At 28.2% G+C, this 25194-nt stretch overlaps 1 protein-coding gene across 9 annotated transcripts in view; it reads left to right on the top strand.

Annotated features, from left to right (window-relative positions):
• Mef2 (myocyte enhancer factor 2) overlaps nt 1-24181 on the top strand; it is a 49573-nt gene extending 25392 nt beyond the window's left edge. For 4 of the 9 annotated variants that reach the window (XM_003695322.4, XM_012488841.3, XM_086917537.1 and 1 more), the window contains 7 exons: nt 15196-15312; nt 15601-15804; nt 18789-18947; nt 20703-20838; nt 21117-21373; nt 21841-22025; nt 22728-24181. In XM_003695322.4, the coding sequence (XP_003695370.1) occupies nt 15259-15312; nt 15601-15804; nt 18789-18947; nt 20703-20838; nt 21117-21373; nt 21841-22025; nt 22728-23181 (1449 nt within the window). In that variant the 5' untranslated portion in view covers nt 15196-15258 and the 3' untranslated portion in view covers nt 23182-24181. Of the gene's footprint in view, nt 1-8700; nt 9966-14789; nt 14846-15195; nt 15313-15600; nt 15805-18788; nt 18948-20702; nt 20839-21116; nt 21374-21840; nt 22026-22727 lie in introns of those variants that run through there. The other 5 variants (XM_012488840.3, XM_086917539.1, XM_012488843.3 and 2 more) reach the window with 5 other exon arrangements.
• The last annotated feature ends 1013 nt before the right edge of the window (nt 24182-25194 follow it).

The raw sequence follows: 25194 nt of genomic DNA on the forward strand, positions 1-25194 counted from the left end.
ATTTACATATTGTGAAATATGCACGAGATATAAGGAAATCTTCTGTAAGACATGTTTTTTTTTTTAAAAAGTTCATTGAATTATTCATACTTTTTTTTCTTTTTTTTTTTCTTCAATAAACCTGTTTCCTTCGTGAAATATTTACAGCGTAAAATGTGATTACTATTACTTATCAAAGCGTAGGAATAAATAATAGAAATTTATTTATTAATTCATTATACTACTTATCTTTAAGAATTTTTAAAAATTCCCCTCTCTACCATTATACCATTTCCAAGATATATCCGAGAAGAAGAAACTTTTCAGAAATTTCTCTTTAAAAGAAAAAGAAAAATTCAAACAAGATGGAAGAAATTTTCCTCTCAACAATATCCATCCCCAATATCGAGAAAATCGATCGATCGATCGGCGGCTCTACTTCAAATTACATCATTCGATCCCACCACGATGAAGAAACACTCGAAACGTGCTTTAAATCGACTTATCGAAACGCAATAGACGGTCGAGAACGAGTGGCGTTGTACATCAGAAACAGATCGGGACACGTGTTCGTATTTTACATAAGTGAAGATTGAACGAGTTGGAGAGAGATTTTCCAGCGCCATCGGAAGCCAAGATGTTTCTTCTGTGGCGGCAGGATGAGCGGATATCCGGTACGGCAACAGACGGCCGCATGGATCTTCGAAATATCGTGGTTTCGAGGGATAGGGACGGCTGTTACCGCGCTCGTACCACCAGTTTCGCTTCGAGATGGTTTGGTGGCCACCTGGTATTTTCCTTCAGAAGCGACAGCCTTTCCTAAAGGGAAGTTCTTAGATTTTCGTAAGAGACGTTCCGTTGACGATTAACGAGAGTTTCGTTGCGCCCTAATTCGATGGGTATCTAGATTCTCTCGTCGCTCGATGAGAATCGATCGATTCGTCCCTTTCGTTAGGATTCAATACTTCTAAGTCTAAGTTTCGTATATTCACTTTTTCTGGATCGTCTACTGGATATCGTGCAAATTAACTTTTTCATTCCTGCATCTATCGAACTTTATATAAATTGGATTGTCATCGTAGCTAGTTTATATTAAAAGAATAATTTAGACAATTAACATAAAGTGAGAAAAAAAGAAATAATCACACGTGTCATCGCAAGTGTACGACACGACAACAACTCGTGGAGATTTTTTTTAGAAAAACGTTAATTTCAATTAATTAACCCCCTTCGCCTCCGTAATTTCAAGCGCTGATGGGATCGTCGTCAAATGAAAAAAAAAAAAAAAAAAAAAATTCGAGATTAAGATAGCGCGCAAAGACGTACATATTCGTACATATCTAAGATACGTAGGGGTACTACGGGCACAGTGTGTCCCGATATTGCTATTGATCGAGGCTCTCCAAAGGTATTTGTTACGTGTATTGTTTTTCCTTCGCACCGTCGAGCAAAAGGAGATCACGAGGGCCGACATCCCTTTTACACAGTGCTCTAAGGTATCCGCGTCTAGTTAACCGTTCCCTTTTTCCTCGCTTTTTCCCCGCTTTCTCCGGAGCACGTTTTTTCAACGTGCTCGATCGAACCCTGCTGCATCCTATGAAAATTCGAATTCCATCTATTCGCCACGATTCAATATTATTTTTTTTTTTTTTTTATATGAAACTGATCTTGATCGAAATTGCAATATCGAGCAACGGAGATGAATTTTCCATCGCGTATTCGTGAATTCAACGATTGCGATTCAATCGCGTTATGAGAATGAATATTCTTTCGAAAAGATATGTAATTTAGTCGATTCATTGAATTGAAAGATAGGTTGAAGAATATTGAAGATGAAGTTTGTTGAATTAATTATTGTTAACGTGTTTGGATAAACAATTTTTTTTATTTATTTTTTCATATACTTTATGGTAATGTAAAGATCGTTCGATTCACGGAATGAAATAATATTGGGTCTTGTTTTATTTCTATAACGTGTAGGAAAATTAGGTAGGAAAAAATAGAAGATTTATTTTTAGAAAAATATTGCTACGGGAATAAAAGTTAAGAAATAAAGTTGGTTTATAAACGTGTGGATCGTGTTTAGTTATTTTTTATAACATTATGCAAATTATTTCTAAAAGATATTAAATAATCGTCGAAAGATTTAGAATCGTTTTAGTTAATTATAATAATTTGAATATAAAAAATTTCATCCTTGTGAAAATAATAAGTCATTTTTGTTACTTTTATTATCGTTGTTATTATTATTATTATTATTATTATTATTCTGTTTTCACATATTTGTGTGCGTACACACAAATAATCTTTTCCGTAAATAAATAAATGAATTATCTAGGGCGAAAGCAAATTAATCTCATAGAACTGATTCATATAATTGGTTCGATTAAATGTGTTTCTCTGTTCCATGTTTAACGGTCGTATGAATAGAGCCGAATAAATAATAAAAAAGGAAGTGGACGAAACTTTCTTGCCTCTTTCTTCTCTGTCGTGTTGATTGCTCGATCACGTTATCTTCTTATTACAAAATGTATCAATATCTGTATAATCATTAAAGATTCTCAAATCGCGTGATTGTAGAAAAAATAACTTGATAATGGCAAAATAAGGCAATTCATTATCGAAACTAATAAATTTTCTCTCGTGAGATACGTCATAATATTTGTAGAAAGAATTTAAATATATGAAATTTAAAATTCAAAATAGGTATAAAACAATAATTGGAAATACTTATTAAATATCAAAACATGATTTTGATGAAATATTCTATATTCAAATTTAGCAAAGAAAACGATTTGAAGGGAATATTCAATATAATATAGGATATACGACCCACGCCAGGGAATATATTAACCCTTTTACTGCTATCCCTGACTGCAAATAATCGTTGTACCGAATCGCGTAGGAACAATCAATTGGGTATTGAAATGTAGCAATCTTGGTTTGGTATCAAACTTGATTTGACTTGGCTTTATATAATATAACATAGAATAATATAATCCTTGATAATTTTGAACTGAATTTATTTTATTCTATTTTTTTATTATTATTTAAAGAAGAGCGTATATTATCGTAGCGTGTATTCAAACTGTATCGAATGGATTATCTACTTACATTTGTCACAATTCAAAAAACATAACCTCTTATATGCGCGAAAATGCATCTCCACCGATAAAGAAGAAATCATTTCAAAGCCCCCGTGAACTCGATTCGATTTATCCGCGCTGCGCGCGCCACGTTCATCTCATATTAAATTCTACAGGAAAATCTCGAGAAATCCATCTTCATTATCGGATGAACGACGCTTAACCGTGTGACCCGGTCGATCTCTCTCGCAAATAGAATCGTATCGAGAATGACAGAAACGAGACTGACGGTAAAACGGAAATAGACGTCGGTTCCTGCAACTATCCGCGAAATAATCGGCATTATGATTAACTACGTTTCAGCGGGCCGATTATTCCGACCGCGCAACTTGCCATGCTGACGTTTATCCGATACGTTCTGTCCCATCGAATCGTGACGCGAGCAATCGATGAAATGGAAACGTTCTCGATGCTCTTTGTCCATCTTATGTATGCTTGCACAAAATTATCTCCATTAAACTACTTATACGTGTATATTATGTGTATATATATATATATATATATATTAAAAAGAAATATCCTTCTTCTCTCGTAATTTGAAAGAAATGGAAATTAACAAAGGAATAACGTCTGACCATTACAGATTATTCTTTCAAGTTAAGTTAAGCGTGTTATCGATGGTTAATGGTATCATGCTTTTTATGCGTTGTAGAAACGTTAATGATATGAGGAAAAAGTTCATTAAAAACGATACACGTGGCATTAAACGTGATAACTTCTCACTAATAATTTTGATCATTAATGATTACATTAACATTTTCTATACCTAATTAGTATACTAATGTGTTTATTCCTTTATCATATAAATATTTTATGATTTTCATTTTTTTTATAAATACATTTTTATAGCATAGATGATTACACATTCACTGTTAGATTTAAACGTATTGAATATGTGTTAAAAAATTTATTTTTCTAAATTTAAATCCATCTCATTTCTGGTCTATGGATGTTAATATCGTAAAAGAATATCCAAATGTTATAATTTAAAAAGAAATTTTTCGTATAAACAAATAATATTTATTTAAATTGTTTAAAGCGAATATTATCATTTATTTTTCAATCCAAGAAAAGAAGTGCATCTCTCGTTAAATCTTTGGATGGGCGAGTTATCGAGAGTTTCAGGCATTCGACCAAAGTATTTTTGTGATGCAAACTTCTCGAAAACATCTCTTCTCGTAAACTCGCACGCTCTAGAATGCATAATGTATCGGCGTGTCTTCACAAAAGTAGCTTATGTTCCGCGTTCAACGGAGATCATCTGACAATTTGACATCTGCCATTGTTGCAGACACAATTGCCACTGATCAGCCTATTTGCTGCACACATTGTGTTGTAACCGTTAAACAACCTTACCATCATGCGCGATAACATTCTTGGAAAAAATTAATAATTCCATTTGGTTAGCAATTTTTAAGTTGTTTTCAATATTTATATTACACACTATATAGTTTACCGATGAAAGATTTTTTTCAGTTGTTGTACTATAAATAATATCTAGGTAAGTAATATAAGAAAATTAAAACGATTCATAAAAAAAGTTTCCTTATATCTTACATCAGGATATCTCATTATTCGTGATCAACAATCAAACAAAATGAGATTCCTTTATGAAGGTATAAAAGATGGAAGAGAAAGAATAAAAATTTTTTTATTTAAATCTTTGTTTTTAAATAAAAATTAAGTTTATGTTAAAAATTTTTCAAATACAAGTAATATTGGTTAATTTCCGATTAGATACAAATGAACTATCGATAAATGAATTACTTTACGTATAAAAATAATAAAAAAATATGGAATAAAATTTTATGGCTCTTATTTTATATATGCAAATTTTAATTTACATACATAAATTTTATCATTCTTGTTTTTTGAGAAAATCGAGAGAACAGAATCGTATACAAGAAAAATCGTATAATCGATTTTTAAATTTAATTTTTAAACAAAAAAAAATTTATTCTGCATTTTTACTGCTTATTTCGTACATACAATTATCTCTTATCGATAATTTATTTGTATCTAATCAAGAATTAACCAATTTTATTTGTACTTGTAAAATTTTCCACTTGGCTTGATTTAAAATCTAAAAATTAAAAAAAAAAAAAAAAAAAAAAATCAAACGAAAAAAGTTTATTTTATTTCTTCACGAACAATTATCCTTTGCTTAGTTGCCAGTGCTACGCGAACAATGAGACATCGCGTATATTCCTATATCTCTGGCTAAGTCACTAGAGTTTTTTCCGACGGTCCTCTTCAGACCAAGAGTTCGAGTGCAAACACGCGTCCACTAGAATTAGCTGGTGTCGCCCTCAGCCATAGTGTTGCTCGTTATCTGTATCTGGAGAATATTAATTACTTATCCACTGTCCCGTTTCTCGCGTCTTTTCGCGCTCGGTCGACGAGATCGATAGGCTAGGATATATTGAACACTTGCCTGCTCTCTCGACGGGTTAGGTTATCCGACCTCTGTAGGGGGACAGCTACATTGCAGCTCATGCATAATACATACGATCCGACCTGGAGTAGATTTATATTTACCCGCACCTGGGATAATTCGTTAAATATCGACAGCCATTGCCAGCTCTTGCTTGTGAGCTTTTTTCGCAACGAAGATGATTCGACAAGACGTTTTTACGTTTGCTGGTCTAGATGGTCTTTGGTTTTCCTCTTCGTTTTAAATAAGAGATACTTCGATTCCCGTGCGCAATTGCTATATTAATTTCAATGGGGAATTTGAGACGGGATTATTTATTAATGGATAATACCTTTTCTTTTTGGTAGTGACACGTTAGATTTTTATCGTAATATTTTGTTAAAGAATTTAAAATTTTTTTCGATAGCCGTTTTTATATAATTTATAAATATTTTTTCTTCGATAGAGTTTCTTTTCAAAATATTTATAATTGATAAAAATGGTCTTTTCTTGTAATTTTATAATTAATTTTAAATTTTTCATTTTATAATTATATATTATATAAATTATTGTATTAAATTATATTAAATTTCAAATCAGAATTTAATTATTTTTAATAAGTTTTAATTTTTTTTAATTTAAATATATTATATTACAGTAAATTTAGGATTATTCAAATCATCGATTTTTCTCTTTTTCTTTATTTTGCTTAAAATTCGGATTACTGTGTTTGTATTCTTAATTTATTTCATTTTTCTAGAAATTTTGCAATAATTCTTTGTCTCATTATAGCTTCACATTTAAATTTTTTTAATATAATATAATTTGTGAAACAATTTCAAAAAATTTAAAAATGTAATATCAAATTTTACATTTTTTATCATATTCTATTACTTTTTTAATTTATTATCTCAAATATTTTTTATTTAAATATTTATGTAACGAATTAATCAGTTTTATATCAAAGCTATTATTATGTATAATTACTAAAATTAGTAAAATTACTAAAATTATATAGTTTCCACGTAGTTTTAACGTATTATCAATCTAAACAAATCCTCTCTAATAATTGATTTAAAACATTTAAATCCAAATGCTATTCAGATCCAAATACTATTTCGAAAAAACGCCCTCTAGGTTCTTGAAATCGATTCGAAATGTTACGTAACTAAGTTCGCAGAGTTCAAGTGATTCGAACGTGGATCCTCGATTCAATTTCATTTCACACGGCTGTCGGGTGGCTTGCGAATAACTGATGGAAGCTAGTCGCTAGCAACCATCAAGCGTCTCGGCTCGTTTAATATTTATTGAGTTGGATTTTCGAGTTTACCAATGGCATTCACCGTGATATGATCTCTGTATTTGTCTCCCCTTGTAATTCAACATATTTGTCACAATATTTGATCAATCGCCATATCAATTTCGGACACTAATAACTTACGAATTAAAATATATGTTCCAGAGTCAAAATTTTTTAATCATCACAATAAAAACATTTTTTTTTTATTTTCTCTGATTAATCACTTTTCAATGAAATGAAATATTATAAATACTTAAGGATAGTGACAAATATATTACATAACCTTAAATATTATATAACAAATTTTAATTGGAAAAAAAGGTTTGAAATTTTTGGATAAGTACAGATGATTTTTATGTTTTTTTAATTAGTTCAGTTATAGATGTTTGATAAATATTGTTTGTATATTATGTGTAACATATGTTAGATAGAAAAAATAAAACAAAACAACAAAGTGAGATAAAAATTGAACGTTGTACAATATGTACAATGGATTAGGTGTAGGAATAAAGGAGCTTTAATGTAAATAATTACATATACGGATTGATGGTTCAGCTGTAACATTAATTCAAGCGTCTGATATATAAATGTGCTTTCATTATGCACGGTATCATACTCAATAACCTAAGGATTTTAGATTCTATTCAGATTAGGTTATATTCAAATAATCTAAACGGTTAAAATCGTACTCGAAAAATCGATACATGAAAAAAATTGTTGAAGGGAATTTTATTTTATATTTAAAACATTCGATTTTTATTTATTATTCAAATGAATGATATATGAATAATCAATTGCTAATCTTAGTTCAATTTAATATGAACTATTCACAATACAATCATTATTTCATTCTCTAATATATTATATATATAAATAATATATTATTATATATATTTATTAAATTATATTTTAAGTAAATATGTTAATTTTTTAAAAATTATTTTTGAAATATTTATAAAAATAAGATAATTATCTTTCGACATAAATTCATAATAAAATTATGGTAAAAATATAATATGATGACACAAATTCTATTTGGCATTTCATTAAAGAGAAAATTAAATTATAAAATAAATTATATGATAATAATAGAATATACTGGTGAAGAAAGAATATAATGGTTTTAGTAGAATATGAAATTTTGTAGATAGTCTGAGGATAGTCATATCACTTTATATAAAAATCAATTTATTTTATATATTAATTTTAAAGTATAACATTGAAATAATTTGTAAACAATATTTTACATTCAATTTAGGAATATATTTTATATAAATTAATTCATAAAATTATTAAATATAAATTATGAGATTGTAATTCTTTCATTTTTTTCTGTTATTTTTATTCTATTTTTTTTTTTTTTTTTTTGTTTAAAATGAAGTACATGTTAATAATTACAATTTTTTTGATATTATGACAAAAGACCTGCTTGTAAATATTATAATTACAATTAATTTTCATTTTTGTACTGAATTCGTCGTGAAAATAAAATAGCCATCCAAAATAAACATAAAATTAATTGATAATTAAACATTTATTGAGCAAAATCAAAATCAACGTCGTTCAACGTACGGTCGAAGTTGGAATGCTACCGCGACTGTTCTGTCTGAAAATGGCACGCATGCGCGGCATATACGGCGTCGCGCAATTGGCGAGGTGGCGTCTGACGTTGATCTCTGTGAGGGCCAATCAGCGGTCGAACCTCGTCGATGTTAGCTCGGCGTGCCGAGGCGAACTTCAGAGGCGAGGTGGACCGACTGGTATGTGCAACACGGCCAGGCCCCCCTCCTCTCCATTTAATCTCTCTCTCTCTCTCTCTCTCTTTCGTTCCTATGCTCTCCACGCGACTTCCTCAAATCTTTATTTCAGGCTCGACCGCGAACTGGTCGAGGCGCGCGGCCCGCTTTTTTACCGTCCGATACGACGCTTCTAAATTTGAATCTTCTACGGAGCAGTGCGAATCGACGGCTCGCACGTGAAAAATATTTTAAGAAAGAACGCGCGTTTCTAGTCATCGTTTCTAGTCAGCCAGGATATTCTAACCTAGCTAATCTGATTCCTGGTAAGCTGGATCCTGAAGAATTGTTTTATCGGCGCTCGTGTACATTAATACAAGCTGACGGACTCGTAAAAGTGAATAAAATATAGAGAGAAAGTATCGATATCACGATATATCGAAGCAGAAGGAAAAAGGAAGTGAAAGAAAGCGAAGAAGAAAAGACTGGAATAAAGGAAGTTCTTATTGCCGTTATTGCCGTTGTTGTCGTTGTCGTTGTCGTCGACTGTTGTTACGAAGCAAAACGTGATTGGCTTATTGTCGAACCGACAAAATCCGGCATGCAAAGCAAGTGACGCGTGTTGATGGAATCGTTAAAAACGAGTGCAAGTTGATTCGTGCCAAAAACTATGTGTTATTCCTACGTAATCGTTTCGAAGAGAAGTTTTGTTTTGATCTTAAAGTTGTACCTTTCGCGAGGGTGTTAGTGGGGAGATATCGATTGCGGGACCATTGACGTCCGTTCTGGAGAACGAGCTTTTCTCCTCGCACTTTTGACTAAGCTAACCTCTTGATAATTGTATTTTCTCATATATAGATATTAAATACATGTATACACATATTGTATATATATATAAATATATATATTTCCTACATGTGAGTGTTTCATACGTGTACATGACATTGAATGAACATTAGATGCTGATTAATTTTTAAAAAAAGCTTGAAAAACGTGCCTGTACTAAATTGAATTGTTACTGTGACTGAAGATTATTCTATAAATCTCTAGTTTGATATTTCTCGAAAGAGAAAAAGAAGTGGGTCTGAAAACAAATAAATCATCGCATAATATATCTCTATGATCGTAACTCGATTGAAAAATCACTTTTACGAGTCCAAATTTTATCAAAAGATACATGATATTTTGATAGAGAATAAATGTGTGGAATTTTGAATATCGTGTGACCGAGTGCCTCAATTGCAATCCTCCAATTATATTGTGACAACATCTGTGAAGAGAGTGCGATTTCGCCATCTTTGTTTTGATATCGATTCAGTGTGCGCAAGAAGATCGATCGATTGGCGAACGACCTGTCGAGATGTTCGACTGATCGAGCTTACTTCGAGTCGGTGAGTTATCAATTGTAACATTCAATTATAAAACGATTTCTTTATTATTAGATGATTACAAATATTAATGAATTCTATTTAATTAAATGTATTACAAGGTAAATGTATTACAATTATTTTAAAAAAATAACTAATATCTGTATAATTATTCAAAATATTTTCATTTTAAATATTATATATTATATAGATTTTCTATATATTGTAAAATATGCGCTATATTAAAAAATATTTGTATTGAATATTAATCTAAATTAATATATTGAAAATTAAAATTTATATGATATAAAATATTGGAAAATATCTCTAACAATTGAGAATATTTCTTATTTTATAAATAGTTATTATATATTTAAAAAAACTATATAAATGTTAACAGAAAAAAAAAATAACTTCAACTCTATCGAATTTTATTTCTTTGCTTTCTTCTTATACATTTTTTTTTATAAACAACGATATATCGCATGATGGATCATCGAGCGATTCAAACTTGTCGTGATATCGAGATAGCGTTTATCCGGTTGCAGACAAAATACTCGAAAGAAACAAGTTAAATTTGACAAAGTTCAACATATCATATAATATTATATACCAAGTACGCGTGATGATACCGCTTTGAATAAAATTGATAAAGCTCGTGTTATCGCAGCTCGTGTGAGAGCTTCTATCGAAATTGATACATCGAATTAAAATAGTCCATTTGCCTAATATTTAATATTCAAGATGTGCAATTTAAATGTTAATATGATTATATTATTAATGTAAGAATATATTATATTATTACCATATAATAAAATTAAAATTAAATATAGTGTGAATATGCCTGTCATATTGATAGTGGCGAAGTGTTAAATTTCTATTGATTATCAATGTTACCATTGTGACACTACTTAAAATTCGTCTTGAGATGTACAATCACTCACAAAATATAAAATTTATTAAAGATTTCAGAAAATGGTGTAACTCTTATGTTATATCAATATATCTAGAAAAGTTAATTCCTTTTTTTGATTATAATAATTCTAAAATTAATTCTAATTTCTCTAATTCTAAAATGTCAGTAATTCTAAACTTTTCACATAATATTACAAATATTTTCAAACAAAAATATAATGGAAAAATTAGATAATGTTATTACTATGATTGATATTTTAAAAAAATTTTAAAGAATGTAAATTATAAATTTAAATTTTTTGTGTTAATAAAATTCTATTATAGTAAAGTTCAAAATATTTTTTTATTTTGCATTATATATTAGAAAATGAATAAAATAAAATATTATATTATATTCATGAAAGAAAGAAAATTTTTTTAAAAATTATAATCAAAAGATACAAAATACTTAATCTAAATATCTTTAATAAATGGGACACTTCAGGATGCAATTGATTTAAACTATCTATATATAAAATTTATTGAATTGAAAATTGTTTTTTTGCATATAGCGAAATATTACTCGATACAATAGAGAATAGCTTCTAACGCGAGTGCAAAATACGACATGTGTATGAGAAATGTACGGTGGTCGCTGACCCTCGCTTCACATTCTACGCTCTTGTATAATAAACCAAATTCGATCGGACGACAACTCGAGCGAGTTGTAACCTCTCTTTCCTAACCTCTCCACTCTCCAGAGTGTTCTCTTTATTGTCACTGGCAAAGAATATATCGAGGCCCTCTTTTCGTTCGTACTTTCTTTTTCCATATGATAGCTAATAATCATTCGCGAAGTTTCACAATACGAGAACATTCATTGAATGAACGATTCATCTTTTATCTTGTGTTTTGAAATAAATGGAAAATTCACGATGGAATTTATTCGTTTATCGTATAATCACACTATAATAGATAATTATAAAGAAGTATATTAGTTGGGATTAGTTCATTTTTTTTTTTTTTTTAAATGATCTTACCGCATTTTAATAAAAAACAAATAATCTCAAAATCTCCAATACAACGATACAAAATTTGATAATATTTTTTCGATTATTTAATCTATTATTTATATTAAATAAAAGGAATCGGAAAATTAAGAGATTTCTTTTTGTTATATTAATAGATTAGTGTATATACATACATTATCAAATATATATTTAAAAAAATTATATTATTATATATGTGAATATTTATTAAGTTGTATTTTTAAAAAAGAAGTGAATAGAAATATGACAACGATATATAATTCAATTATACTTTATGAAGAATTTACTAGTTAGAAACTTTTATTTTTATTTTTATAAGAATTAAATTATAAATAGTTTTATTTTTTGGAATTTTATTAATTAATTTTATCAATTTACCATTTGTTTTAAAAAGCTTATATTTTGTATAGACTTTTCCTTTTATATCATATTATTATAAATCAATAAAAAATAGATTTATTTATAGATTTATTTAGTAATGTTTTTTTTTATAATTTGTAACAATATTGTTAGCAATGTATTTATATATCTCTTAAATGATTCATTTACATCTTATATTAATATTCAATTTATCTTATGTACGAAACCTAACCTTAAAAATAATCTCACTCGATTTTAAGTTCTTTATATAAATCCAAAGAAATAAGACAGGAATTTAAAATTTTAAACTTTTATATTCTGTATAAAAATGTAAAAATGTAAAGAGCATTGAAAATTATTAGATTAATCATGATTAGTATGTAATAATTTTGTAAGAGTGAATCGCGTGTTGAACTAAAGAGGGGCCGATATAGGGGAATCGCTTTCGATTAAACGTGAGAGCCGACGGATTCACGAGTGTGATATAATTACAATCGGTGACGGTGCAACATAATTTTGCGATGCATAAGATAGGCGCGACAAAAATAACGTTTGCCCGTGAAACTCGCGTTAATTCATATAGCGAGAGATCGCGTGTTCGCAATGAATGAAAGGGAGTTCGATAAATATAGTTGATGGAGCTTAGAATTAGAACAATGTTAAAGCTTATGTTTTTACCAGCCTCGGTGTATCTGAACATTTGAAAGCTTTTTCGAATCAAGGAAATATTATCAAATGTGAATAATCGATCATTCGATTATTTTTTTTTTTTATAATTTTCAAATATATTCGAATTTTGTGATTTCATGATTATACGATTATTGGAATGAGAATTCGATCATGTATATTGTTCAATATCGAATAAGTAAATGAATATTTGTATAGAATAGTGTTTGAATGAAATAGAAATATCAAATTATTAAATATATATAATTTGATAAATTTATTTTGAAATCAGTTCCTCTTAAATAAGATAGTACTTTAAATTAAATTTATAATTAATAAAAATATATTTTAGTATGTCAAATAGATTAATATATATATATATATTTGATTCTGAATTGATATCATTAGGTCATAGATGATTACATATACATATACAATGATCTGAGTATAATAATACATTATATATATATTATGATTAAATATTTTAAAATTATATAATTTAATCCTATTAATTATCTACGATTCAAAGATATCATAATAAAGATTAAAAAGAAAATGATCTATTTATCGATTGAGAAATTCATAAAATATAAGATTAGAAATATCTTCAACATAAATATAATCCTTAAAATGTCGGTATTGTGAAATTGATATAAATTTATTATTCAGAAGTAAAGATCATAGATGGCAACTAATAATTTAATAAGTCTATGATTTTTTTTTTTATTAATCGTTATTAATTGACATGTGATAGTGGAACATAATTCAATGTACCCGTACACTTTGAGGAAAACTCGAGCAACAAAATCGATTAATACGTACGTTAATTATCGATAAAATGAAAAGCAATCGATGTTTATTACACATTTACTCTGTACAATAATGGCAATGACATCGTAATTAATTACGTTCACTTTATTCTGCTTTGATTTTGATAACGAAATTACATTACTTTGGTGTGCTTACTTTGCTTATTATTCCAATAATCAAATTTGAAAAATCGCTATTAAAAAAATAAAATTTTTAAGTATTTAAATCCAATTCTATCTAGTCAGATTCTATCAGAAATCTGATGTGATATCAATATAAATGTAGTAATAAATTTAATATTATGAAATAAATAGGAAACTTTATTGAACACTAATTCGATTGAATTAAGAAAAAATTTATTACTGTTATATTTTTGCTAGAAAACAAGAGAGAAAAGTTTTAGTTTTATCTTGAATTTCTTACCACAGCTATTTTAGTAATATCGAAATCGTTTATTAATTACAGTTTTATTTTTCAACAATCAATCAATCACTGTATTGAATTATTTAATTAATCTCATTTTTACTTTCATTCGACTATTTCGATTTCATCGAAATAATTATTCTATTTATTTTATTTTTATTTTACTTATTTTTCATGTGTATTATTGAGAAACATTATACAAAAATCATTAATTAAAAAAAAAATGTTTAGAGCACGAATGTTGACAAGTTTCGATTATTCAAAATCATTCAAAATTCCCGCTTAATGTTTCGCATACGATCGAAAGTGAGGTTAGTTGAAAGATAATGGAACTTCAGTCGAGTTGAATAGAAAATCGCATAAACAAGGCATCATGTCTGTTATTCTCCGTCGAATTTAATGTATCATTAAAGTTAGTTGACTGGTTTGCTGGACAATTAATCGATACATGAACGAGACACGTGCTTTATGCACGTTTCAGCATTAGACTTGAAACGCATGGTCCAGTTCTGTCGCGCATGTTTCGAACTGCATGTGATACATAGCTATATAACTAGTATTCTAGTTTTCTATGGGTTCGTGCGCGCTTTTTGTTTTCAAATCGCCAGCTAAATCGCAATCCTTTGTTCGTTGTTCGAAAGTTGTCACCATTTCAACTTGAATTTCCTCATGGTGATCATTAAAATGTCAAAACTTAAAAGGGTACTCTTTTGAATGTTTATCTTATCTTAAATTATATCTTTTCATATTTATAAAGTTTTCATCATTAGACAATATCTTTAATTATTTAAATAGTTTATATGAATTAGATTTGAAATTATTGATAATTACTTATAGATTTAGTAATCAATGATTTGTTAATATTAATTTATTTGGGAAGAATCATACAAAAGATATGATAGTAAATAATAAGATGTAAAAGATTTATTCTATAATATCACATTGAAAAGTATGTTGTATATCAAAAAATTAAAATGTTTTTTGTTTGATTGATTATTGATATTTTAATTACTTATAATATAAAAAAAATAAGAAAATCATTTTTGTTTTAGTGTTTTTAATATTCCATCCAGTGGTTCCGAAGAACTGTCTCATCTTTATAACGCCGTACAAAAATGGGTCGGAAGAAGATTCAAATTTCGCGCATTACGGACGAACGGAATCGTCAGGTATTATGATTTCCATTAAATAATAAAAAAAAAAAGGCAAAAAGAATAATTTCAATAAATTACAATGTAAATGAATATTTATTCAATTTTCTGTCTCAGATTTTTTTTATAATTTTTCTCGACAATTATTATCCAATATTTCTCAAAAATAAAGTAAATAAAAACAATCAGAATCACTATTGTATCACAGATAATTATCACATCGGTTTGATTAATTGATAAATAATTATCAAATAATTCAAGATGGCTGAGGCAAATAAAGATAATTAATTGATGATTCTTTAACAGGTGACTTTCAACAAAAGGAAGTTCGGGGTAATGAAAAAAGCATATGAGTTGTCAGTACTATGCGACTGTGAGATCGCTCTGATTATCTTCAGTTCGAGTAACAAGCTATATCAATATGCGAGCACCGACATGGACAAGGTTCTTCTCAAGTACACCGAGTACAACGAACCCCACGAGTCTCTCACCAACAAGAATATCATCGAGGTGAGCCGATTTCTCCTCGGTAATTTTCAAGTTTCCCAACAATATTTCCAAATCTTCATCATCTATGAAAAGTAGAATAGATGATAGAGAAAAAGGGATAATTATTATCTAAGAAATTTTTTATAATGCATAGATTAAAATAACAGTCCTCATATTATGAAAATTTTTGAATCTGATTTTCAATATTTTAAATTGTTTGTTGTTGATACAAAATTATTTTAATTATTTTATACAATATTAGAATATTATAATACTACAATCTACATAGAATATTATAATTAATTACTTCATTATATAAAATATTGAAGAATTCATTTTTTATCATATGTTTATGATAATATATAAAATATTAAATTATATTTCATGAAATTTTATAAAATTATAAAATAAAAGGAGAAATTCAATTCTTTTTGAAACAGAGATTACACATCTCGCAATCTTTTTTCCACTGTTATAATAAAATATTCTTGTATTTTAAATAATGAAAAAAATTCTTCGGAAGTAAGATAAACGTGTTTTAAATCTGAATGAGCATCACTTTCAAAAAACTTGTTCACGTAAATAATATGTCAGAGAATGTTGAAGCATGTCTTTGCATATCCAAGGCCGATTAGGTCTTGTCTCAGAAAGTACTATATGTTCAAGTCATTTAGTTGATCAGAAGATCTTAAAGCCACTCTTAGCTATTAAAAATAATTGTTTACATATCGTACAAATAAATGATTATAATAATAATTATATTTTATTCTTAAATCTAAGAATTGTTTGTTTTATCTATGCTTACAATAGTCAAAATATTTTATTAATAAATTTTTTTCTGCAGTTTGTCCTATCGGTTATTTTGTTTTAAAATAATAATACAGAAGATGTATTCAAAAAAAAAAAAAAAAAAAATTAGTAAAAATAGCATTTTAAGAGAAAACAAGTTTTTGTTTGGATATACATTTATATATAAATTGAGTTTAAAAATGAATTCTTCAATCAATAAAGTTGTTTTTTTTTTTAAATATATTTAAAAAAACTTTAATATTAGATTTATAAGAATAATATAATTAATGCTAAATAATGCTTTTACTTTTAGTTAAAGTTTTTGATATGAATTTCTGATTCAAGAAAAACAAAATTAAAACTTCAGAATAATATGAATTATAAAATAAATATTGCAACATGGTTGATAATTCTTTATCAATTCCACGATTGAAAAAATTTTTTAAAAATTATCTTTTCAATAAAATTATTCAATTTTTTAAGATTCTCGAATTTTAAACATTCTGGACAGCATTGAATCGTATAATATCAATATTTTTAAAATAATCTCATCGAGTGACGCGACAAGTCGTTAGTGCCAGCCTGCCCTATAACTCCACGGGTGTATCAGTAAATGAGAGATTTCATAAAGAAAAATTTCACGATGTCTGATATCCTCGCGTATCATCATTGGTTATTAACTTTTTCAAGTTTGTCGATTATCGAAATTATACATGAGTATGCTGTATTATATCTACGTGCGTGCTGTACAAGCCCTCTTCCTATGCGTCTTTTTCAATCGTTTTATACAGGGTGGTCCATTAGTAAAGCCGGACAGAGAATTATCCTTGATGTTCTTGCGTGATGTTCTGCTTGATGTCTCTGAAAAAAAATGTATATTAACAAAAGACAAATGACTGGATGGAATAAGCATTATATAAAAAACTTCATTTTGAGAATATTTCTTTTGATTATTTTTTTACTTTTATATTATTATTACGTATATTAATAACGTAAAGTGATTTTTTTGGTATATTTTGCGAATATATTGATATTTTCTTTAGTATATTTTTTTTATTCTTTTTATTCAAAGTGATTTCTTTTCAAAATAATTGTAGAACGTTTGTTTGTAATTTTTTTTTGTAATATTTTGAATAACATTATGATAATATAATAAATAATAATATACATTTTTCATAATTATTAGAAAAGAAAAAACTATTTAATTAATAAAAATATAAGTGAGGTAAAATTATTTTATTTTTTGTGAAACACTCTGTATATATGAATATTTCTCTTAGATTTTTTTTTTAAAAAAGTATATCGGCTATATATATATGAAAAAAGAAAGAAATATCAGAAAAATTGTTTTCAATCGTGCCAGTATAAATAATTAAAGTTTGTTGCAATATTTAAATCAGTAGTGAATAAAAAAGAAAACCCAATAACTTATTGTACAGAACAAATTTATTATACTCAAATCAATTGAAAAATTTTTCTTTCTAACTTTATTAATAAAGTTCTCTATACAAAATCTTAATAAAAAAAAGCTCAGTTCTTAATTGGAAAAAAAAATTAATAATTATAATTTTTTCTCTCCTCCTAAAATACTCAACTTTTTGAATTCTTCGAATTTTTAAAAAAGAGATTTTTGCTAACTTCAAAAATCTTTCATTTTAATATTATTTATTGCAAATTTTTATTTCTTCTGTACAAATTTTTATCGAGAAAAAAAAAAAGAAAGAATTTTAAATAATACTAATTAATATATTATTCATTATATTCTTATATATCAATATCAAATTACTAAAAATTTCTAACTTTAGAAAAACTATCATTAACTCATTCCTATACACCGGTTCCCTAACCCAGTCCCCCAATTGTTTTGAGTATAATAATGGTCAGGGTCGTTCATGGATTCTCCACACAAATCCATTGTCGACCGTTGGTGTCGCGTGACACGCGATATCTTCCCTCCTTTTCTTTCTTCTACATGCCCATAAACGCACGTATTAACTTCTCACTGTACAAATAGTAAAAGTACATACACGAATAACCCATACATTGAAACATATATGAAAGAAGAGAAGAAAAAAAAAATAACTAGAGAGACTAGTCGTATGTATATATAAAATGCGTATGTATATGTAACATTAGCCGTTTAAATTAACGTGCATGCGAAGGTTGAGTGCCCTCGGGCGGTGTGGTCACGTGAACCTGTCTGCTGACACTTGCAGGCACTCAACAAGAAGGAACATAAGGGCGCCATGTCCCCGGAAAGTCCGGAGCCTGACGCGATCGAGTACAATCTTACTCCGCGCACCGAAGCCAAATACACGAAGATTGACGAGGAATTCCAACTAATGATGCAGAGGCACCAACATAACGGCACTCGGGTAAGTGGAGGTCGTCGTTCTGTGTTGTGTTCGATGGCCAACTGACGTCGAGAGGAACAGGGAGAAAAAGAAAAATGTTCCTGTCAGGAGAATACCTGGGATGGCTGAAAAAATTTTGTGGATCTCCTGCCGACGGTCCACGGGTATTTAGGTATTGTCGATCTTAGGCATTTTAGGCATACAAGGTTGCTGAGAGTTTTGGTTTTTGTAGAGTGGTATAGAGTATTGGGAATTGTATTTGTTAATTCTTATGAATGATTGAAATTGGGTTAAGGTTGTTACTGTTGTTAAGATTGCAGTAGTTAAGACATTAGGAATTTGCATATAGAAAAATTTCTCTGTATTGGTATGTTGGTATTGATTTTATTATACATCTTATTGAAGTTTATTATTGAAGTATTATATATTATTTTGGTATTTTAAATTTATAAGAAAAGACGCGGAGAATTTGATGAAATAGTACAGATTGAAAATTGTATTATATACTGGATATTATGAATAATTGAAGTTGGAATTTTTGTCATATTAATATTTGAGTGTTTAGGAATTTTTTTCTTATAAATAGATAAGTTGTTAAAAATTTTATTATACATTTAAAATCATAAAAAATGTAATTGGAGTTATAAAGATCCTTTATGATGAGATATTATTTTATTAAATCCTTCTGTATTTACTGAAAAATTGTTGAATTTGCTTTAGAATAATATATATATGTATTTTCAGATTTTCTATAATTATTTTTCTATATAAGATTTTAATTGAAGAAAGTTTTAAATATTTTGATTTAATATTTATATTTGTAAAGTATAAATTTATTCAGTTTCATTTTTCTGACTAGTGCGAAAAATAAAAGGAAAGAGTTTTTTTTTTGAGTAATTCTCCAAAATTATATAATATGTAAAAATATATTGTTTTTCATTATCATTTTGAAATTCATAACAATTAGATGTTTATAATCGCCTGTTCTTGTTATTTTTACTTTGGGAACTTCTAACTCGAAGTTTTCACATGACTAGGAACAATTCGTTAGTATTCCTGATTATATTTATTAGCTTTTAACAATTCGTTATCGAGCAATTTGTCAGTGACGCAGGTTCGATTTAATTCGCAACACTTTAAATTATTATCGCAACACGAACCATAAGTTTACAAAACAGTCAGCTCAGTCAGTCATAAACGATATTATTGGCAGACATTTAAATCAGGATATCTCTGATTAGTTGTTAATCTGTTTTGTTTCATTTACTCAATTTATTGTATATATTGCATAGAACTTCATCTGGAAATAATTAATAATTAATAAGGTTAATCATAATTATTTTAGGAAGCAAAGAAATTGAATCTTCAGAATTTAAAATTCTTAGAATTCCTGAAAAATTATATTTATAGCTTTCACATATAAGAATATCTTATTATGTAGATTATTCTTTTTTTTTTTTTAAATTTTGTTTATGTGAGATTTTTTAGTTTATAATAAATATAAAAAGATTTAAAATTATAAGAATTTTCATTTCTGTAGAAATTTATTTATACAAAAGATGAAGATCGATTTGCATTTGTATTTTCTTTGTGTGTTTTATATATATATTATATATATATTTATTTTATTATTTTTGATTTTATCTAATAGAAGTAGGCAAGAAAATAATGAAGGATGTAATTTTAAAATAAAGACATATTTGTCATTTTATTTTGTAATCTATCATTATTGAATATTGTATTGATTTTATTACCGTTGATTTAATACAATTTCAGGCAATGGGACAATCTAATTACTCTCTACCTGTATCCGTACCAGTGAATAGTTATGGCGAATCTCTACTTGGATCTAGTCCTCAAATAGCGCATACCAGCATTTCTCCAAGACCGTCGTCTTCTGAAACAGATTCAGGTATTTGGTCAATAAACTTAATACACTGATACAATTTATCAAATAAATTTAATTATTATTATATATAGAAAAAAAAAAATTAAAAACAAAATTAGTTACTAGAGAAATTTAAAAAATTATTTGAAATTAATAAATAACAATAACAGCAAATAAAAAATCCAAATATTTATTTTTTTTTATTATAGTTATGTGATTTTATGATCTTTATTGATATGATATTTCCTTTTTAAAAAAATCAACATTAATTATATTATATTTTTTTGTATTTATATATTTAGTGTATCCACCAGGAGGGATGTTGGAAATGAGTAATGGGTATCCACCATCAGCATCACCATTAGGAGGTTCACCTAGTCCAGGTCCTTCGCCGGCACTAGGAGTTGGAGGAGGCAGTGCAAACAAAGGCAGTAATCCGTCTAGGCATTCGCCGCAACCTCCACCTCCTCCACCGCCGCCTCATCCTCACAGGACTAATCTTCGAGTAGTTATACCAACACCCCTTACACAACCTCTCTCCGAAGATACTAGTTATGATGTTAGTATACATTATACTTGATTTCAATTTATATTCTTAAATAATTTAAAATCATTATACAATTGAGCGATTTAATATTTTTTTATATTGAGTATTTTTATCTTAATCTTATTTAATTTTTTAAAATAAAACTAACTTCTATTTTTTTTATTATTAAATCTATAATCTATAATAGAAAAAAATCGTAAAAATTCGATTGGATAAATCTTTGTTAATAATGTAATTACATTATTTATGCATTTGTTAAGGTTACTTTGGTATGTACGTGTACTTTCAATGCTCAAAATGGCATAATATGTTGAAATGTAATTTAGAATTTATTATAAAATTTGTTTAATGATCTAAGGATCTAATTCACATTTATATATGTGTAACTCTACCAGATAGATAATAATATAGATATGTAAAAATTATCTTCAATAATATTTAATATTATTCGATTTTTTATTTTATTCTTGAATATATAGAGTGGCCATACACAATCTGCATTAAATACACCGGTAGTAGCATTGCAAACACCATCAGTTCCAGCCGGATATTCTACTTTCGGACCTACCGATTATTCCTCGGACCTTGGAAGTTTAGCCTGGTCTCATCAGAGGTACGTTGATGACTTATCAATGTATTCGGCAGCCACCATGTCCAGTATCAGGTAAATCATATTTCATAAATATTATTGTGAAAAAAAAAAACTATATATCCAGTTGATATTTATCTTAAAAATTATTCTAAATATTGTATTAAAATTTGTAAAATCTCATTTTCTTTTAAAAGAAAAAAAAAACTGTGTTTAGGAATAAGTTTATAATATAAACTCTTAAGAAAAGATTGAAAAGTATTTGTAAAGTTTAATCATGCTTGCAACGACGCCACTCGTTCTAATGTGTACTCTATATTTATCTGAGTTGAGGATAAAAATATCAAACAACGTCCACTGGAGTTTTATAGTTTTTTTTTCTTGTTTGGATAATTGTTTTAGCAGCATGTCAATAAAGATATTAATGGTTTTTCATCCCATTTTCATCTTCCAAATTTCATGTTCATTTGTTCATATATTAACTAACTAAAATTCTTTTTCGGTAAAAGATATAAAAATTTGAGGCAAAAACAATGTTATTTATTAATACTTAAATCAAATAATCATTTTGATTATTTAAAACGAAATATTAAATTTACATAATATTTCAATTGTTGAAGAATATATATAAAATAATTTATTTTCGTAATGAATTCAGGACAAAAATAAAAATTTAGTTTTAACGAAAATTTAATCAATATATATCTATTTTTCTATCAGAGAATTAATAACAATCAGTTTTCTTACAAATCTGACATATCTCTAACATTATTGCAGTGGTCTTCCTCATCTAGCCGTATCAAGCAGTACACCACCGCCTGCCACATCGCCATTACCAGTGAAAATAAAGAGTGAACCGATTAGTCCACCTCGAGATCCTCACGGTGGCAACAGTGGCTCAAATAGTAGTGGGCCGAGTAATACTAGCAACCTTCATCATACGGCCCTGAATGTTGGACCTTCGTCGAGTACCGGTGCACCACCTCCACATCATGTATCTCATCCCGGCCCACAATCGTTGAATCTTGTGTCGAACAGACCTAGCAGTAATCCACCACCGTCTCATTCCGGAAGTATAACACCGACAAATCTTCCGTCTCCAGGTAGTGCAACGGTGGCAGACATTCGAACGAGTCATTCGAATACCGGAGGAAATGGTGGGAACAACTCAGACTATGAGAATGGACCACTTATGAAGCGTTCCAGGATCACTGAGGGCTGGGCGACTTAATATCAATCGTAACAATTAATCGCTCGATCGTTTCATACCTCTACGTACAACGGCATATAGTGCTTTTGTGAGAAGTTCCGGAACTCGAAGTCAAAAACTCATTATTTACACACGTTCGGCCATGGTTCTTTTTTTTTTCCTTGTAGTTGGGTGCGCGCGTGAAATGAAGAACAATTTTCGCAGAAATCCAACTTGGCTGAACGAAGAATACAAGTTTGTTTATATATTTTAAAGTCCACACATATACACACGCACGCACATACATACAAACACATACATGGACACGTACATACAAATATAAAGATACATTTGTTTGACGATTAAATAACGGTGCCATAATGTTGAAGCGTTACACGTATATATATATATATTATATTATATTATATATATATGATGGATACATATATATATATATATATATTTTCATGTATATAATACGAAAATTGTTTGTATATATTTCATTAATTCATTGTCATTTTCTTCGTGATATGGCATATTGTGTCTTTGATACTTGTCGCTATGGCGAAGGTTATTCCTTTCAAAATAAAGAAAGGAAATGGCGGTACATTTAGGATGGATATTAAGACATGAAAACCGGGAGTATAGCATTTCGGAGGTTAAGTGCATCGACAACCGAATTTCTAAGAGCTTGCGAATGTCTAATGATTTCACAATTTAGAGATTTATAAATAAATGTACTTTGTTACTTGTTTTTTGTGCGTTATAATGGTAGATAGGTACAATCTGCGGCATAATCCGTTAATTGATGTTTTTAATTAATATCGAGAGCAATAAACATTATTTCTCTCTTAATTGAATACCTAGTCAGAGAATAATGATATTCGATTAGTATATAAATTTTAATTTTACAATTCTTTTTCTTTTTTTTTTTTTTAATGCAATATCTTTTTCCTTTACTCTGAAAAAACTGTATTCTTTAAATTATAAAAAAAAAAATCATTCAAATATATTATTAGAAAATGTATTATACTCACACTCATATGTGTATTAACTCGTCTATTTTAAAGAATCGTTAAATGTTGATTTATTTTTAAATAGTGGAGTTTTTTTTCCCTTTTTTTTCATTAGCGAACTAATTAACGGTCTATGTCCGCTAATAGAAAAAAAAAAATGTTGAATGATTAATCGGCTACTGTACTCAAAATAAATACGATATTCTGTAGAAAAAATATACTCGGAAATTAATATATTGATCTTTATGAGGTGATAGAAAAGATACATACATATTGTATGTGAAATAAGCATCTAATATAATGTTGAAAAGAAAGAAAAGTATATACACACGAACTTGTATATGTATACATATATACATATGTTATATACATTTTCCACAAGTATTTTGCACATTTGATATGAAGAGAAAAAGAAAGACATAGAAGGAAGATACTTTGCAACCCTTAACGCCTAAATCGTACACAACGAGAGCTTGCACTTCTGCGAGCATTTATCTTCAAATAATAATACATGAGAATTAATAAATTTGTTTGAACAGCATTTAAATACAATAATTATTGCACACACAATTTTTCTATAACAATGGATCACAATTAAATTAAGTGTGAAATATAGAGAACGAATATCTTATAATTAATATATCTTATAAAATGCTTCATTAGTGAAATCCATGATTAGCTGGCAATATAGGGTTGCAATTATAAAGTACAGAAAATCTTCCTAAGTAAAACTGCTTTCAAGATGGTCTCAGCCTATGCTTTACTCAATCTCAGGATATATCCTGATATGAACTGTTCTCAAGAATCGTATTTGGTACATTACTGTAATTAATTAACGTTATTGATTAATGGAATACACAAACGATATATAAATAAATATAATAGTGCCTGGCACCACATGTTGCCCTCCTGCAGGTTGACTTGTTCATGTTGTCTGCAAAAGATTATTTGTCGACGAATTATGTGTAAAAAAAAAAAAGCATCTTACGGAAATATACGATAAAAGTAGATTAATAAATAATAAAATAAAATATATTCA

Source organism: Apis florea, unplaced genomic scaffold (genome assembly GCF_048593485.1).
Source record: "Apis florea isolate Af1SG1 unplaced genomic scaffold, ASM4859348v1 contig_2203_pilon, whole genome shotgun sequence".
In the NCBI taxonomy this organism is placed as follows: Eukaryota; Metazoa; Arthropoda; class Insecta; order Hymenoptera; family Apidae; genus Apis; species Apis florea.